At 41.7% G+C, this 16,280-nt stretch overlaps 2 protein-coding genes across 9 annotated transcripts in view; one reads left to right on the top strand and one right to left on the bottom strand.

The window, feature by feature from the left end:
• Window positions 1–229: 229 nt before the first annotated feature.
• Window positions 230–8,794, bottom strand: ANAPC13 (anaphase promoting complex subunit 13). Its single transcript, XM_058729960.1, has 3 exons — window positions 8,689–8,794; window positions 6,105–6,230; window positions 230–1,647 (listed from the first exon to the last, which is right to left on the bottom strand). The coding sequence occupies exons 2-3, from the start codon at window positions 6,201–6,203 to the stop codon at window positions 1,522–1,524; spliced, it is 225 nt and encodes a 74-aa protein (XP_058585943.1). The 5' UTR covers window positions 6,204–6,230; window positions 8,689–8,794; the 3' UTR covers window positions 230–1,521.
• Window positions 8,662–16,280, top strand: part of CEP63 (centrosomal protein 63) — a 71,930-nt gene continuing 64,311 nt past the window's right edge. For 2 of the 8 annotated variants that reach the window (XR_009261790.1, XM_058729952.1), the window contains exon 1: window positions 8,961–9,226. Coding sequence is in view for 5 of the 8 variants with exons in the window: in XM_058729952.1 (XP_058585935.1) it covers window positions 9,066–9,226 (161 nt within the window). In the remaining 3 variants the exon portion in view is untranslated. Of the gene's footprint in view, window positions 8,782–8,806; window positions 8,929–8,960; window positions 9,227–11,436; window positions 11,475–16,280 lie in introns of those variants that run through there. The other 6 variants (XM_058729953.1, XM_058729955.1, XM_058729956.1 and 3 more) reach the window with 6 other exon arrangements.

Consider the following 16,280-nt stretch of genomic DNA (forward strand, 5'->3'; position numbering starts at 1 on the left):
TCTTTTCTATGGGGTTGTCTTTCATTATTGATGGACCGATGACTTGGGATCTTTATTCTGAGATGAAAGACTTCTAGGCAAGACACTGATGCACAGGGAATTAGCCTGGATGTATTTGGATTACAGGAGAGTTGCTACAACTGTTTCTGATGGAAACGCTAGAGCCATTTCTGACATATTTCTTCCTAAAAGCTAGGTAAACAGAAAGACCCCATAAAAAAAGATGAGAGACTTTTTTTTAAACATTTATTTGTTTTTGAGAGACAGAGTGTAAGTGGGTGAGTGGCAGACAGAGACACATAGAATCCAAAGCAGGCTCTGGCTCTAAGCCATCAGCACAGGGCCCAGTGTGGGGCTTGAACCCATGAACTGTGAGATCATGACCTGTGCCGAAGTTGGACGTTTAACCAAGTGGGCCACCCAGGCGCCCCTAATGTTTCTAGTTTTTGAAAGAGGGATACAGAAATATAAGCCAGGGGCTCTTTCTACAGTTCACAACCTGGGTAAGAAAATAAGAAACACCACTCAACAGAAGCATAATGACAGGTGATAAATGTCCATGGATATGTTTTTCACAACACGGGTTCTTATACAAAAGTGTAGCTGAACGTGGACTTTGTGGTGTTTCCACTGCATCTGAAAGGACTCTTAGAAAATATGAAATCTTGTTACTGGGTAACACTAGTGGTCCGGTTTGCCAAAGGTCCTTTCCAGTGGCACCAAGTTAACTAGTAGGGAGAGCAGAGATACCTGCCAGATAACCTTTAATCTGTAAACTTATCCAAAGTTTGAAAATGCCACGGGGAATCTTAGGAATCCCACCAATCAGCCAACAGGATCATCTAGACACTTGTTCCACCTGCAGGTGCTACAGGCCATTGCTCAGACTGCCTCTCAGAGGGAGGCAAGGACAAGTTAACGCTCTCCTTACATCTGGCTTCCTGTCTTTGCCCATCCCTCTTGTGTTTTTAATCACCTGTGTCACAGGACACGTGTAAGTAGTTGGCATGTGTTAAACTCCGAATAGAGCAAAATCAGAGTTAAAGGCAAATGTTGAACCACTTACATTCAAACACAAGCTAGTGAATGAAGAACTTTCGGTTCAAGGGCCAAATATTCTGCATTCCTGAGAAATCTGTTTCTCATTCTGTTAAGTATTTTCACATTGCGCTTTGCTTCCACAAACTAAGTGGGTGTACATTTTTGAGTGTAGCTTTATCACTTCAAGATCTGAATTAGGAGAATGAAAGAAAATATGTAGTTTTTAATTTTTTTAATTTTTACTTATTTTAGAGAGAGAGCGCGCGTGCATGTGTGCACCTGGGGAAGAGGCAGAGAGAGAGGGAGAGAATCCCAAGCAGACTCCACATCGTTTGCATGGAGTCCGATACAAAGCTCTATCTCAAAAACGGTGAGATCATGACCTAAGCTGAAATCAAGAGTTGGATGTTTAACCACTGAGCTACCTTAGTGCCCCTATGTATTCTAAAAAAAATCCGTCCATGAAAAGGGAGCCAGGTGTTAGTTTCCTACAGGGGGAACGTTCTCATGGAGGTACTGTAAGGCCAAGTCGGTCCACTTCATTTCTTGCTCTTTAACAGATTCTGTGGTGCCACCGTTGTCCTGTTCCGGTTCAGGAAGCTCATTCTGAAACGGTACAATGGACATTCAGAACGCTGGTATATTCTGCATTAATAAGCCCCTTAAAACTCAAGAGTACTTAGAATTAAAACCTGTGAGTTCTTAGAAACAGGCAGCATGATTGACAGAAATGTATCGTAAAGAAAGAACTAGGATAAAAAAACGTGAGGAAATATCACATGTATCGCTCACATGTGCCCTGATGTCTGTAGTAGGGAACAGTAGCACCACGACTCTGGCACTTGTGCAAGAGGCAGTGGTGGCAGAAGGATGAGAGCACAGGCTTTTGGAAGCCACTGGGATCCAAGCCCACAATGCCACCCTTTGCTGGGTTACCTGGGCAAGGTATTCAAACTCCTGGAGCCTTTGTTTTCTCTTTGGCAATGGGAGGAAAAAGGAGCCATCACCTCATAGGACAGCTATGAAGACCAAATGAGATCAAGTAAATGAGATCAAGTGCTCACCACTGTGGGGGCCATCCAATGCTCAAGAAATAGCTGCTGTTATTACTAGTGGCTAGGATCACTGAAAAGACCCCCTACTGACTCTTTTCTGGGGAGGCTGCTTTAATAGAATACTACATTTGCTGGAATATTCCTTAAGCACAAGAAATGTATTAAGATAAAACAAAACAAACTATCCTGTCCCCAACATGCTCATATTATTATTAAGTGGCAAGCACTGAAAATGTAACATGATAGGTGAGACTTCCCTCTAGTGATGGAGCATAGCAACATAAATCCTGCAAATGACCAGTTCATATCCGGCCAGCAATTTTCTTAGAATGGTAAATCATGGGCCACACTTAGTATAGAATCTGACATATAGATTTTTCAGCATGAGATTTAATTTACATGTAACACTGTATAAGTTTGAGGTATATGACATGATGATGATACATGTATGCATTATGAAATGATTATTGCAATAAGGTTAGTTAACACATCCATCGCTTCACATAGTTAGTTAACCATATTTTTGTATGTGTTGAGAACTTTTGATAGTTTCCTTGTAGTTTAAATTTAAATTTACTACTACCAGGATTTTGCTTTGTACCAGAGTTCACTGACACCAATATGTCTTTTTAACTACCTGAATTTACACCTTTTGAGGGGGGCAGCAAAGTGTTACCCGATACTGAGACTTAGGATTTCCCACTGAATTCCATTTTGCAGTATATGAATATAGTAATGTTTTTATCCTTTAAAATTATTCAAAATAGTGGGGCCCCTGGGTGGCTCAGTCGGTTGAACACCCGACCAGCTCAGGTCATGGTCTCACATCCATGAGTTTGAGCCCTGTGTCGGGCTCTGTGCTGACAGCTCAGAGCCTGGAACCTGCTTCAGATTCTGTGTCTCCCCCTCTCTCTGCCCCTCCCCTGCTCATGCTCTGTGTCTCTCTCTGTCTCAAAAATAAATAAAAACATTTTTAAAAATTTGTAAAAATAAAATAATTCAATATATATAAAATGATTTACTTACAGTTTGTACGAGTATTATCTGAACCACATACATCTTGTTTTACAACATACAACATAATACTGAGATTCAAACACATCTGTACAAACTGCAAAGAACTATCATTTACTGTAACACAATGATACATTCAAACTTAAAGAGGAAGTTTGTTTTCAATAATTATTTATAGCTGACAAAGCATAAACAAGTCCTTTGCTAATGAATTATGTGATTGGCAGACAAGCAACTTTACTTAATTTCACCTTATCCGTGGTATATGTTCTGAAATAATGTCTTTCATTTGGTCACTACTGTCTCTTGCAATGAATGCCAAGGTTAAAAAAAAAAAAAGCGTATGTGCTTGGAAAACAAACGCACAGTATCCTGAGGTATCATAAACCCAACCATCAATTATATGCTTTACTGCAAAATGGCCTCGATTCTCGGCAGCTACTCCTATGAAAAGGCAGAGTCCTCTTTCCCCAGTTTCAGGTTGGGACTGGCCAAGTGCCTTACTTTGGCTAACACAGAGCAGCTGCAGTGTCAGTGGGCTCGCTGTCAGCCTGAGCTCCAGGCAGCCTCACCGTTGGTCTCCTGCTGCTCTTGGAACCCCGAGACAGCCATGTGCAGTCTAGGCTAGTCTGCTGGATAATGAGACTTGGGCCTAAGCACCTCGCCATCCCAGCTGACGACCTGCTACCTACCAGATTATGTGACAAGTCCCCCGATGACCCAGCCTCCAGCTGGCCTGCTGGCTGACTGCAGAGCACAAGCAGATCCAGCAGGGATCAAGCTGGCAAGGACTGGAAGACCCTCTGAGCCCAGCCACAAAATCATGAGATAAACTGCTATTGTTTCAAGCCACTCTGTTTGGGGGAGATTTGTTAGGCAGCAACAAAAGCTAACCAGTACACACATTACCTCAGAATCACAAGACACAGGAAAAGACACAGATTTGCAAGCAGGCTAGGCTACAGCCTGGATGTTAGCATGGAAATTTCTCTCCCTCAACCCCTTCCACAGCAATGGTCCCCAAATCCTGCCATGAGCCTGTCGAGAATTAACCAGCTCCCCTCCAGTGTCGTGCCTTTGTTCAGGCCCTCCTCCCCTGCTGATACACTACTGCAATCACTTCCTTACTGGTCCCTCTGCCCAGTCATTTGCCCTTTTCTCCATGTCACATATCCTCTAACAACACTGCTGAACTGATTTTCCAAAACTCAAATTTGAGCATGGCAGATTTCTATTTTGAAGACCACTCATTCCTGGCTATCCTCAGAATGAGGTTGAAGCATCGCATCAAATACTCCTCTCAAAATCTGGTCCAAGCCCATTTTTTCTGCCTACCTTAGATGACAAATATTTTCTCCATCCACAGTGAATGTCTCACCATCTCAAGCCTTCAAAACTCTGAGCCTTTGAACTTCTGTCCCCTCTGTTGGAGTGCCCTTGTCTATCCCCACTAAATTTCTGGCCCTCCCTTATGACCAGCCTAAATATTATATTCTCCCTAAAGCCCTTCCTGATGCCAAATGGGCAATCAGCCACTTCCTATCCTATGTAGCTGTTTACAACCCATTTATAACACTTACTGTAATTATTTATGTATGTTGCCTCTCTAGCACCCCAGGGGCAAGAACTATATCTGACGTTCACATAGTCTTATGGCATACAGTAGGCTTCAAAAAAATGCTTGTTGAATGAAAAAACAAAAGTTTACAAGACAGGATCTGCAGCCTTCACACAGACCTAGGTAGGAAGTCCCAACTTACCAGCTGTCGGGCTTTGGACAAGTTCCCCTCTCTGATCCTATTTCCTTACTGTAAAATAGGGATAATACTACTACTCTCGCAAGGGTGTTTCAAGGGCTAGAGATAACATACATGAAATCTCAACCTCGGTCCAAGGCATAAAACTGGTATTGAGTAAGTGACAGCTATAATTCTCATTATGCACTCTCTTTTGACTATTTTTCTAAACTTGAACTAAGCTGTGACTTATTATTTAATATGTGTATTATTCATTGAACATATTATCATCTCTTAACCTTAAATGAAAATGTAGGTGAGCTTAAGTTTATTTGTTGGTCAACAGCAGTAGCAGTCTACTTGTAAGCTGTATTTCATTAACAGCTCCTCTCAAGGCACTTGGCGTGCTCTACAGAAAAAGTTCCCAGAGCCTGTTCTCTTTGTTTTTTGTTAGGCCTCTATGACATACATAGGATTTTAAATAAACATTTATAAATGCAAAACTTTTATATTTTATTTTTTAAAAATGTTTGAGAGCAAGAGAGCGCTTGTGAGTGGAGGAGGGACAGAGTGCAAGGGAGAGAGAGAATCCCAACATGGGACTCGATTCTATGAACTGTGAGATCATGACCTGAACCAAAATCAAGAGTCGGACGCTTAATCAACTGAGCCATGCAGGCACCCTTACAAACGCAAAAACTTTTAGATCATTTATTATTACATGAGGTTCAACAAACTCCTTGCAGGACAGTTCTCCAGAGATCAGGAAAGAAAAGAGTATCGTAGGGCCCTTTTGGTCTAAATGCAAAAAAGCCAGGTGTCTTTCAAACATTTTCCAGGAAACCTAGGATAGGTGTGTATTTCAAGAGTGTGTCTCTAAAGATGTCAATTGATCAACTACAGGTAGACAAGTAGGAAATACACAGTAAATGCCACTGCTTCGTGTTCCACTCCATCTTGTGCATTAAGGTCTCATTATCTGGTTTACTAGCTTTGGTGCAGTGGACAGAATGTGGCTCAGAAGGCTTGGGTTCCAGTCCTGGTGTGACCCCTAACTGAACTCCTCATATCAGCTCTCTGAACCACATTTCTCTACAAATAAAAAGGTCAAGCTATCCAGGGTCTTCTAGAGTTAGAGAAGACCTAACTGTTCATTTCTTTGCCCTACTGTTTTATTTGTCCATTGACATCCTACATCTACTAGCACACTCCAGATCATACGTCTAAGCCACCATCGCTGGCACAAATTATAGCCTACCAGTGGTATTGCAACATCTTCATACGGCAGCTTGTCTTCTCGCCAGGCATCGTCAATCAAATCCAAGATCCTTCCATCTCTCTGTACCTCACTGTCCATTCTCCTGCAGCTTTGATCTTGTCAGATCTATAAGCCAAAGAGGTGACTTCTTAAACATGAAGGCTGAAGGGATGATATAATCTAGCACTAGGACTCCCCAGGCTTTTTAGCCTGGATGTGTCTTTTGGTGTAACATCACCCTGGGAAATGGGAAAGACTCATCTTCTCATTTGGGTCAGGTGACAACTTATTTATAAGATCACAGTCTCTCCGTTCTGCTTCCTGCCCCCGGCCCTCCCCGCTGCTGAAGGATGCTTTATAGCATATATAGGACAGAAATCAGATATAGCTCAGTTGACAGACCAGTGTGACAGTGTGACCTTGTGTACAAGGCCACGGTATATCTAGAATGTAGCTTTTCTCTCCTAATATGCATGTTCACCTTTCCCTGTTCGGGATGCCTTTGATGAATCCCTGATTCATAACCAAATCTCCTCTCTGTCCCCTTTAGCCTTTTCCTGAAATATTTCTACAAGTCTCCACCTGCCTTGGCTCTAATATTAGCATCCTTAGGCACAGGAGCTAAATGAACACACTGAGATACTGAACTGGGCCACACAAAGTAACCAACTACAGATCTGACAGAAATCCTCAGCTGAGTTTGTAAAGGAAAACTGCCTCCCTTCTTAAAACAGTGCCCAACCAGAGTTCTGAAAGGAGCACCTCCCAGTGAACAAGAGTAGCAGGACCCCATGCTGCTCATTTCTGCTTTCCTTTGGGGTTCCTTCCTGATTTTTTAATGCTGTACTCCCTTCAATGCCTGGACCCAGTGGTCAAGATGTTACTTAGCTCCTTGGCCATAGCTGATTCTCCATTTTTCTCCTAAACAGCTGCAGCCAGCATGGAGAAAACCTCTGGTTTCCCTGTTTCCAAGTTTGGGCTCTGCTTCTTCATTATGGGTTATCACCCTACTGTGCTTCCTGCCACAAAGTAGCCATCCTGATGGCCTGGAAGCCAATGGCACCAAAGGCACCTCCAGTCACTCCTAGTTTCTGAGGCTAGAACATTCACACAAGGAACAATCTTTCGGGGTGGACCCCAACTCTTTAGACAGGTCTGTGCTTGTCCCCAACAGCATGATTGCAAGATAGCCCTAATGCCTAGGTAGTAATTACACAAGTTAGGTGGGATAAGTTTTTGACCTCATGGTAAAGATCCAGGCAAAACTGAAGCAGAAGGTATCCAGCTAGTTCTGTCTTCTGTGAAACAGATGAAGCCTTGATGTTTCACTCAACAATTAATTCAGTACTACCCAGTAGATAAAGCAAGTATAAGGATATTGACTTTAGGAAATTTACATACAGTTCGTTATATTTTTGGAATCCCTGTCCCTTAAGAGCCCCTTTTCCTGCTGCCATTCCTTTGTCCTTGCTGCTGTCCCCTGGGATACCCTCATTTCTCTAGTTGATCAGAACTAGTTAATTTTCCCAGTCACACATAGATTGTGTGACTTTCTGTGAAGTGTTTTTCAAATCACTCTACCTTTAGCAGGCATTCTGCCCTTGAACGTTTCCTTCTTGTCCTTAGGATCCACCTAACAGGTTAGGTAGTCTTTCCAACAGTTTGCCAGGTATCCTTGTCTCCAATTAATATGTGTAAATTTTGCAGCAAGACTCAGCACATCTTTCCCAAATTTCGCCTCAATCTTTTTTTAGCCGTCCCTCTTGGAAACACCACTAACCCTGCCACACTTTCCAGACTTTGCACGTAAAAGCCTTTTTTCCCCATCACTAACGCCTACTTTTCCTTCCAAACTCAACACTGGGATCAGCTAATCTGGTCAACATCCCATTTCCAGAGTCAGACGCTAATGTGCCTTCACTCTTCAGGGGCTGGAAGAGTGGAAAGCATTGTAGACACTCAATGTCCCACACAAGGCCCGCTGTCCCAAGCACTTGCCACACTCGACAGAACGAACCACTACCACCTTCCTGAGCAAACTTTTCTTACACATTTAACAGTCCCAATGCCTGGAACGCTCTTTACAATTCCTTTGTTTCCAGCTAACCCCTAGTCAGTCTAAAAAACTTGGCTCCCAGGTCGTGTCCCGCAGGAGCTTGTCACACTGCTCATTACAAGGTTTTCCTAGACACTCGGTGCGTCCGATCCCCGGAGCAGGGGCACGTTTTATCTCATCATTGCACTTTATCGCTCTGGGAACAGGTAATTAACAAGATCTAAGTGGGACGGCCTTTTATCCCTTACTAGAAATGACCCTCGCAGGCCACCACCATCCGTAAGAAGCGTGGGGCGGCTCAACAGTCCCGGCTTCCGGCTCCAAGATGGATACACCAAATGTGGAAGCGGGGGAGGCCCAGAACCGCCACGGAAGTGCCTTTGCACCCGCCCACGGCGTGCACCGGGGAAAGTGATTGTGAGGATGAAGTGAAGCCATCGGCCTCCACCCACGGGAATGGGGAAAGGGCGACGCTGAGGAAGCAACGCGTCGGCGTCCCTCCAGACTAGGGGCGCAAGAAAGTCTTACCCGCGCGGTACCCAGCGCCGCACCCGCTTCTACCAGACCCCACCCTCAGCATCACGTGACCCAAGCCCTTTTCTCTCCGACTCCCGGATGTGGGTGAGCCCATTTGTTTGCGTGGAGGGGAGGTCTGGGAGGACGCAGCTTCGATTCAAAAGCGAGCGGGCAGTGGGCGGGACGAACGTGGAGACAACGGAGGCTGGACGTCGGGTTGGCGGAGACGCGCGTGCGCGCCCCCGGCCGGAGGTAACGGCGGGAAGGCTCGGGGGCGCGCTCGCGGCGGCCCGGTAACTGCTTGTGCGCTTGTACGACGGGCGAGGGGCGGGCGTGCCCTAGCCCGGAGGCAGCCCTGGCTGCGGTGGCGCCGCGGGCTGCGCGGCCGTATGGCCCGGGGCTGGCCTCCGCAGCAGCCCGCCGGCCACCAGCCCCGCCTTCGCCGGCCGGGGTCCGCTGCGGCGCCCCGCCCGTCCGCCTCGCTTCGTGTGCTGTGCGGACCCGCGAAGGCGAATATGGCCCTGCCCGGCACACCGTCCGGGCCAGCCAGGTTGTCAGCCCCTCCCCCGAGGCCGGGCCGGCTGGAGGGCGGCCGGGGGCGGGGGGGGGCGAGCTGCCGCCGAGCCCTCGTTTTCCGTGGCGGAGCCAGCTGCGTGCCGCTCTTCCTCTGCAGAGGAGGAACCCCCGGCACAGCCCTCCCGCCTAGGCTGCAGTACCTGGTTAGCTTCCCAGCATTGTTGTGACCGGCCCGTGACGGCACCTGATGCCGGTTCTCTAATTGGGGGGGGGGGGGGGGGGGGGAACTTAAGCAGTTTTTGAAGTAAGTTAATGTCAGTACAGGAGGTACGGAAATGTGACAGAAATCGTGAAGGACTGAAGTTACGGATTGCTCCAAACAAATCAGGGGTGGGAAATAATCATATCATAGAGTGAGGGTTTAAAAGGGACAGTTCCTTAGGAGCACTTCAATCTTGAAGATACTTGAAGACAGGAAATTCAAGCTCAATGTTTTTTTTATGTCCCTTAGAACATCAGAGAGTAAAAACGAGTCTGCTGGTAGTGACTAATCTTCATTTATAGTTAGAGTACCCTTATTTCCACAAAGTAGTTTTCGTTGAGCCTTACATCGGATTCATTAAATTGTTTTATTCCTTTAATAAAGCAGTACTGTAGGGTAGGTGCACTGCTGTTATAGTTACCCACATGGTTGCATTTCATTTTATATCTATGGAGAGGAAGTCCTAGTAAGGATCATCAACTACATGCAACTTTCAGATATTTATATTTAAACTTATAGCTGTAGTTTAATAAAGTGTATTCTCTTATTTGAAATGCAGTACCGCCTTTAGATTTGTATCAGTTTCTTACCCTTTATATCATTATCAGTGATCAGTAGAGTAAAAATGAAATTAAAATGGGTTAGAAAAAAATTAAAGTGAAATGAGTAGAGATTTATAAACATTTAGACACACCGTCCTTTAAAAATGTATGTAGATTCAGGTTTTACAAATTATTTTCAATAAATGTATCTTAATTGTACTGAGGCCATTTTTCTCCCATTAGAAGGTGGACTTTTGCTTTGTCCTTCCCATTTTCATTTATGTAGTAGTGGTGGCCAGTTGAGACAGCATCAGTAATCCACTCTATTAGAGATCGCTACTTCAAAAAAAAAAACAAGTCAACTTGATTTGAAATTCATCTGCAGCCAACATGAACAGTGGTTGCAGGGATTGAATTTATTTTTATGTTAGTTTTTTTTTTCCCCTCTGAAAGTTAAATTTGCTTTTTTGGTTTTATAAAACCACAATAGTGTCATCATACCTGTGAAAATTTATAAAAGTACCACGATGTCAATATTCAGTCTGGGTTGCTTTTTCCAACTGTCCCTTAAATGACTGTTTACAATTTGTTTGGATCAAAATCTCGTAGAGATCCACATGTTGCACTTGGTTGATACATCATTTAAATCTTTTTTAATAGAGCAGTTCCCTCATGTCCCTTTCTCCCCATAATAGTCTAGAGTTAACTAATTGTATCCGCATAACATCCTTTAACATGTACATCCCTTTATTTCCTTTAAACCAGTAGTTAGATTTAGAATCACACGGTCCAGTATAGTAGCCACCAGCCAGGTATTTAAATTAGTTAAAATGAAATCAAATTAAAAATTCAGTTCCCTAGTTTCATTAGCCACATTTTAAATGCCCAATAGTCACAAGTGCCTGGTGGCTAACCTTGGAATGGCGTAAACATAAAATATTTCAATAATCACAGAAAATTCTGTTGAATAACACTAGAAGATTAGATTCAACCTTAATTTTTGTTTTTGTTTTTTTGTTTTTTTTGGGGGTCAGGGTGGTGGGGGCAAGAAGATTTCCTAGGTGGTGCAGTAGACAAATCTATTGCATTAATTATCAGAGAGGCATGAAATGCCTGAGTTGTCTCTCTTGTGTTAAGATTGAGCAGTGTAATGCGTTCAGGTATTGTTAGCCCAATCCATCCATCGTGAAATTCCCTATGAGCTTTTCACTTAATGGGGAAATCTTTTCATGGATCTAGATTGCCTGTATCCATTATTGCATTAGGGATTGCAGAATGCTGATATTCTAATTCTCTCATTCCTTCAGTGTTTATTAGCTGGAAATCTTTTATGAAGAACAACTCTCCCCCACCAGCCATTTGACTACCATCAGCTATTTGAAATGTAGTTTGTACAGGAAAGGCAAAAAAAAATGCTTAATTCTTTCCCTCTATTTTCAGACTACAGTAATGAGTTGGTGGCCTAGCAACCTCCAAAGGTAACCATGAGGGTTTTTGCATTTTTAAAAAAAATCATCATGGACTTGAATATATTTAAACTGTTTCAACTTACTGCAATTTTGTTTTTTGTTTTTTAATACCCAAATTTTCCTACCTTTAGGTAGTGGCATCTCCTTTAAGTTGGCTCCTGTCCACCTTGATATGACTAGTAGCCTTTGATAATTCCCTTTTTTCTGGTAAAAGCATGTTCCTCTCTCATTTATACATTAATGGCCACCAAAAAGACCTGGTTCCTTTGAGTGGAAGATGGTATTTAGAGACCACAGCCTGGGTGCTCTTGCTGCTAGTTTGGTCAATGGCTCTAGGATTTACGATGGCCAGAGTTAGAAAATACACTTATCATTTATTATTATTATTATTTTTTTTTTTTTTTTTGTTTTATTTTTAAAAATTTTTTTTTCAACGTTTTTTATTTATTTTTGGGACAGAGAGAGACAGAGCATGAATGGGGGAGGGGCAGAGAGAGAGGGAGACACAGAATCTGAAACAGGCTCCAGGCTCCGAGCCATCAGCTCAGAGCCCGACGCGGGGTTCGAACTCACGGACCGCGAGATCGTGACCTGGCTGAAGTTGGACGCTTAACCGACTGCGCCACCCAGGCGCCCCTCATTTATTATTTTTTAAATGTGTATTTTTGAGAGAGGGAGAGCATGCGCGTGTGTGTGCGTGCACACACACACGCGCACACACACACACACACACGTGAGAGAGGGGCAGAGAGAGGGAGAATCTGAAGGAGGCTCCAGGCTCTGAGCTGTCAGCAGAGCCCGATGCGGGGATCAAACTCACGAACTGTGAGGTCATGACCTGAGCTGAAGTCAGATGCTTAAATGACTGAGCACCCAGGCACCCCAGAAATACATTTTTTAAAACAAATATACAGAATTCACACTGATTATTTACATTTTAGGGTTTTTTTGTATTTGTTCTTATATGTGTGTCTTTTTGTCTTGCTGAAAATCTTAGAACCACATTAGGTTAACATAATTACTTTTTTTCCTTATCCTATATTCTACATATTGGTTTTAAGTTAATGATACCAATTTTATTATTAACCATGTGATTCCTAATAGTGTTTAGGATTTCTTTGCAGTTCTTTTTTATCTTTAATATATATCCCACTTGGGCTATGTACAGTAAAACTTGCATTTTAAAGGCATATGAAACAATTTGCTATATGGTTTGTTTGCCAACTTGATATCTAGTTGATACTTGTTTCATTTTGTTTCCAATTTTTAATACTCCTTTTTTAATTTGGATTTTTTTATATATGTAACAAATTAGCATAGTTCTCAAAACAAGTATCTGTAAAACAGAGATATCCAGACAAGTTTAGCTTTCATTCCTCTTTTCTCCACCCTGTTTCCCTTCGTTATAGGTATCATGTTTACTGGCTTTGGATTTATCCTTTGATAAAAACAAATGCATTATCTACTTGCTTTCCCCGTCTGGTAATATATGCCTTGTAGATCCTTCCATAGGAGTATGTTATCCCTTTTGACAGCTTCATAACATTCCATTGGTGGATGAATATTCAACTAGTCTCTCTCTCGATAGGCTTTTGTGCTATGTCCTACTGTTGCACATTGTGCTGCACCGTGTGTCCTTGTGCATGTGTGACTTTGTATTTTTGCCAATGTGTCTTTGGGATAGTTTCCTAGAAGTGGCATTGTTGGGTCAAAGGGTAAATGCATATTTCTCAGTTGCTAGGTATTGCCAAAATCTCTACAGAAGTTATACCATTCTGTGTTCCAAATTTGCTTACCATGTATGTGAGTGCCTGTTTTTCCATAGCCGTATCAGAGTATATTGTTAAACGTTTGAGCTTTTGTTAATCTAAATATAACTTTCTGTATTTTAAATTTGTATTTCTCTTACTTGTGAGACATCTTTTCATGTTTTGTTTTAACTTAATTAAGTTTTTATTTTCATTTCAGTTAGCATACAGTGTTACATTAATTTCAAGTGTACACCTTAGTGATCGGTACTTCCATACAACACCTGGTGCTCATCACAGCGAGTGCCCTCCTTAATCCCCATCACCTATTTCACCCATCCCTCCACCCATGTCCCCTCTGGTAACCATCAGTTTGTTCTGTATAGTTAAGAGTGTTTCTTGTTCTCTCTCTCTCTCTCTCTCTCTCTCTCTCTCTTATCCCATTGCTCATTTGTTTTATTTCTGAAACATAGGAGTGAAATCATACGCTATTTATCTTTCTCTGACTTATTTTGCTTTGCATTATACTCTCCATCTCCATCCATGTTGTTGCAAATAGCAAGATTTCATTATTTTTTATGGCTGAATATTCCATTGCATGTACATACCACATCTTCTTTATCAGTTGTTGGACACTTGGGCTTCTTCCTTGGCTATTTAAAATAATGCTGATATTTTCATATGTTTAAAGTCATTGGCATTTCTTTTTGTGTGAACTGCTTGTTCATATCTTCTGCCCATATTCTATAGATTCCTCCCCCTGTCTAGTTTTTATTTATTTATTTATTATTTTTTCCCCTCAACTTTTAGGAAATTTTTATATATTGGATAATTTACCCCTTGTGATAAAACTTTCAAATACTGTTATTTATCTTTTGACTTTGCTTATTGGCATTTTCCCTATGTACAAGTGTATCTTTATCTACACTGATTTCTCGGTCTTTCTTCTTATTCTTTCTGGACTTTGAGTGATAGTTTGGTCAATGTTTTAAAATTTCATTTTTATTTTGGAAAATTTCTTTGATACTTTGTGTTTTTTCCCTTAAGTTTAAGTAGGAACCTTTCTGAGGAATGATAAGTTATATTGATTGCTTATTGGAACAGCCAGTTTATCAGCCATAGTAAATCTGACAGAACCATATGTCTTTGTAATCATAGTAACACCAAGACAGGTAAGGGACAGAGCATTGTTACCCTCCTTTAAATGAGACGTGATGGGTAGGCATAACCCTTTTATTAGTACATATCAATTCATAATTCTATCTGGAGTTTTATTTTCTTACTGTGTCCCATTTTGTGATAATTTGATCTTGGGCATATACTCTGAATATTTTTCCTGAATTGTAAAATGAAGAGGTTAAGTAAGAGGCCTTCAGATCCTTTCTAGCTCTTAAATTTCAATATACTAATGAATTTCAAAGCTGTGCCTGTTATTAGCTATCCTATGTGGATTCTTTTTCCCCTAAGACTTTAAGTGTCTTTTCTCTGTTTCCCACCCTGCATTTCCTTTAACTCTCCTATTCTAGATTTCACCACTTTAAAACAGCCTTTATTCCAAAGAAAAGTTGTAATTAATAACTTAAAAAGAGTTAACCATTAATAGCTTATGTCTGTTGATGTCTTGGTCTAACTGCAGAAATGACCATTGTAGAGCTACACCGTTTCCATTTAACCACATTTAGCATTTTATGTTAGTGGCAAGGAGTAGCAGATGATCAAACAGTAATTAAATTGGTATTTAATTTTATGAACCAAGAATATCTAACTTTATATCATTATCACATGGCACAGGCAAAGAAGAAAGCAAAGTGACATAGTACCTAGAGTTGAATGAAGCTCAGTTTGGCTAGCAAGGAATCAGTGATCTAGCCATGAGAAACTCAAATTAGAAAAGTCCATAGAAAATCTGGGTCCTTGCTGTTTACCTGATCCCAAGAAATGAGAACTGATGGTGTTTGGCAGCTATTCAAATAGATGGTGAAGGTATTGGTAAAGAAACACACTAGTAAGATTATTTTCCACAGAGAAGGTTGATGGTTCCCCCACTTCACCATCATCCATTTTTTAAAAACAGAAATGTCTTTGTTTTAGTCTTAAACCATTTTTACTTCTGAAATGGCAGTTTTCCCAGATGTGGACTATTTTCATTATTGTGTTACTGCCATCTGGTGTCCATGGTGTTGAGTTTGCATTTTTCCTGTATTCAGACTTTTTCGTGTGGTTTCATTTATTGCCAGTAAGACACTATTAAAGCAAAAGAAGATATGAGGGTATTTTTAGATCTGAAACTGAAAATATATAAACATTGCACATTGGTTGGGACTTGGGAGTCGCACTGCCTAGGTTTGATCCTAGGACTATAATTTGTAGTTTACTGTAGTCAAGATAGCCTCAGTTTCCTCAAAGTAGTGGTATCTTTTATGAGCGTGTGAAGAATGAATTTGACTGTATATACAACGCAGAACAATTGAGCATTCAATGGCTGTTACCTTCTGTTATAAATATTGTTAGTTAATAATATCCAGAAAATGTTAATGTATATTAGTAAATGTGTATTATTAATACATTAATGTTTAAGAATTATGTGACCTAAAAAAGTATAATTTTACTGATCATAATTTTGAATAACTGTAGTAGCACTGTCCTTAGGAATAGCTGTTTCTTTTCCTTTTTTTAAATTTTTTTATGTTTAGTTTTGAGAAAGAGAGAGAGCCCATGAGCGAGCAGGGGAGGGGTAGAGAGAGAGGGAAACACAGAATCTGAACAGACTCCAGGCTCTGAGCAGTCAGCACAGACCCCAGTGCGAGGCTCAAACTCACAAACTGTGAGATCACGACCTGAGTTGAAGTCAGACACTTAACTGACTGAGCCACCCAGGCTCCCCAGGAATAGCTCTTTCTTACAGATTTAATAAATACCCATGTACGGTAGTCAAGAGCATGCTACTTACAGTGCACATTTGATGGGCTATTAGAATCCCATGAAACCTTGGAGATGATAGTTCATACCCCCTCATTTTACAGATGCAAAAACTGAAGTCCAAGGACACAAAGCTGCCTAGTTGCAG

This window comes from Neofelis nebulosa, chromosome 5 (assembly GCF_028018385.1).
Source record: "Neofelis nebulosa isolate mNeoNeb1 chromosome 5, mNeoNeb1.pri, whole genome shotgun sequence".
Lineage (NCBI taxonomy): Eukaryota > Metazoa > Chordata > Mammalia > Carnivora > Felidae > Neofelis > Neofelis nebulosa.

Excerpts from the sequence above, each read along its gene's own strand:
- ANAPC13 (XM_058729960.1), bottom strand. The coding sequence starts at position 6,203 with ATGGACAGTGAGGTACAGAGAGATGGAAGGATCTTGGATTTGATTGAC. Across the intron at positions 1,648-6,104 it reads AAGATGTTGCAATACCACTG|AATGAGCTTCCTGAACCGGA; the intron begins GTAGGCTATAAT and ends GTACCGTTTCAG.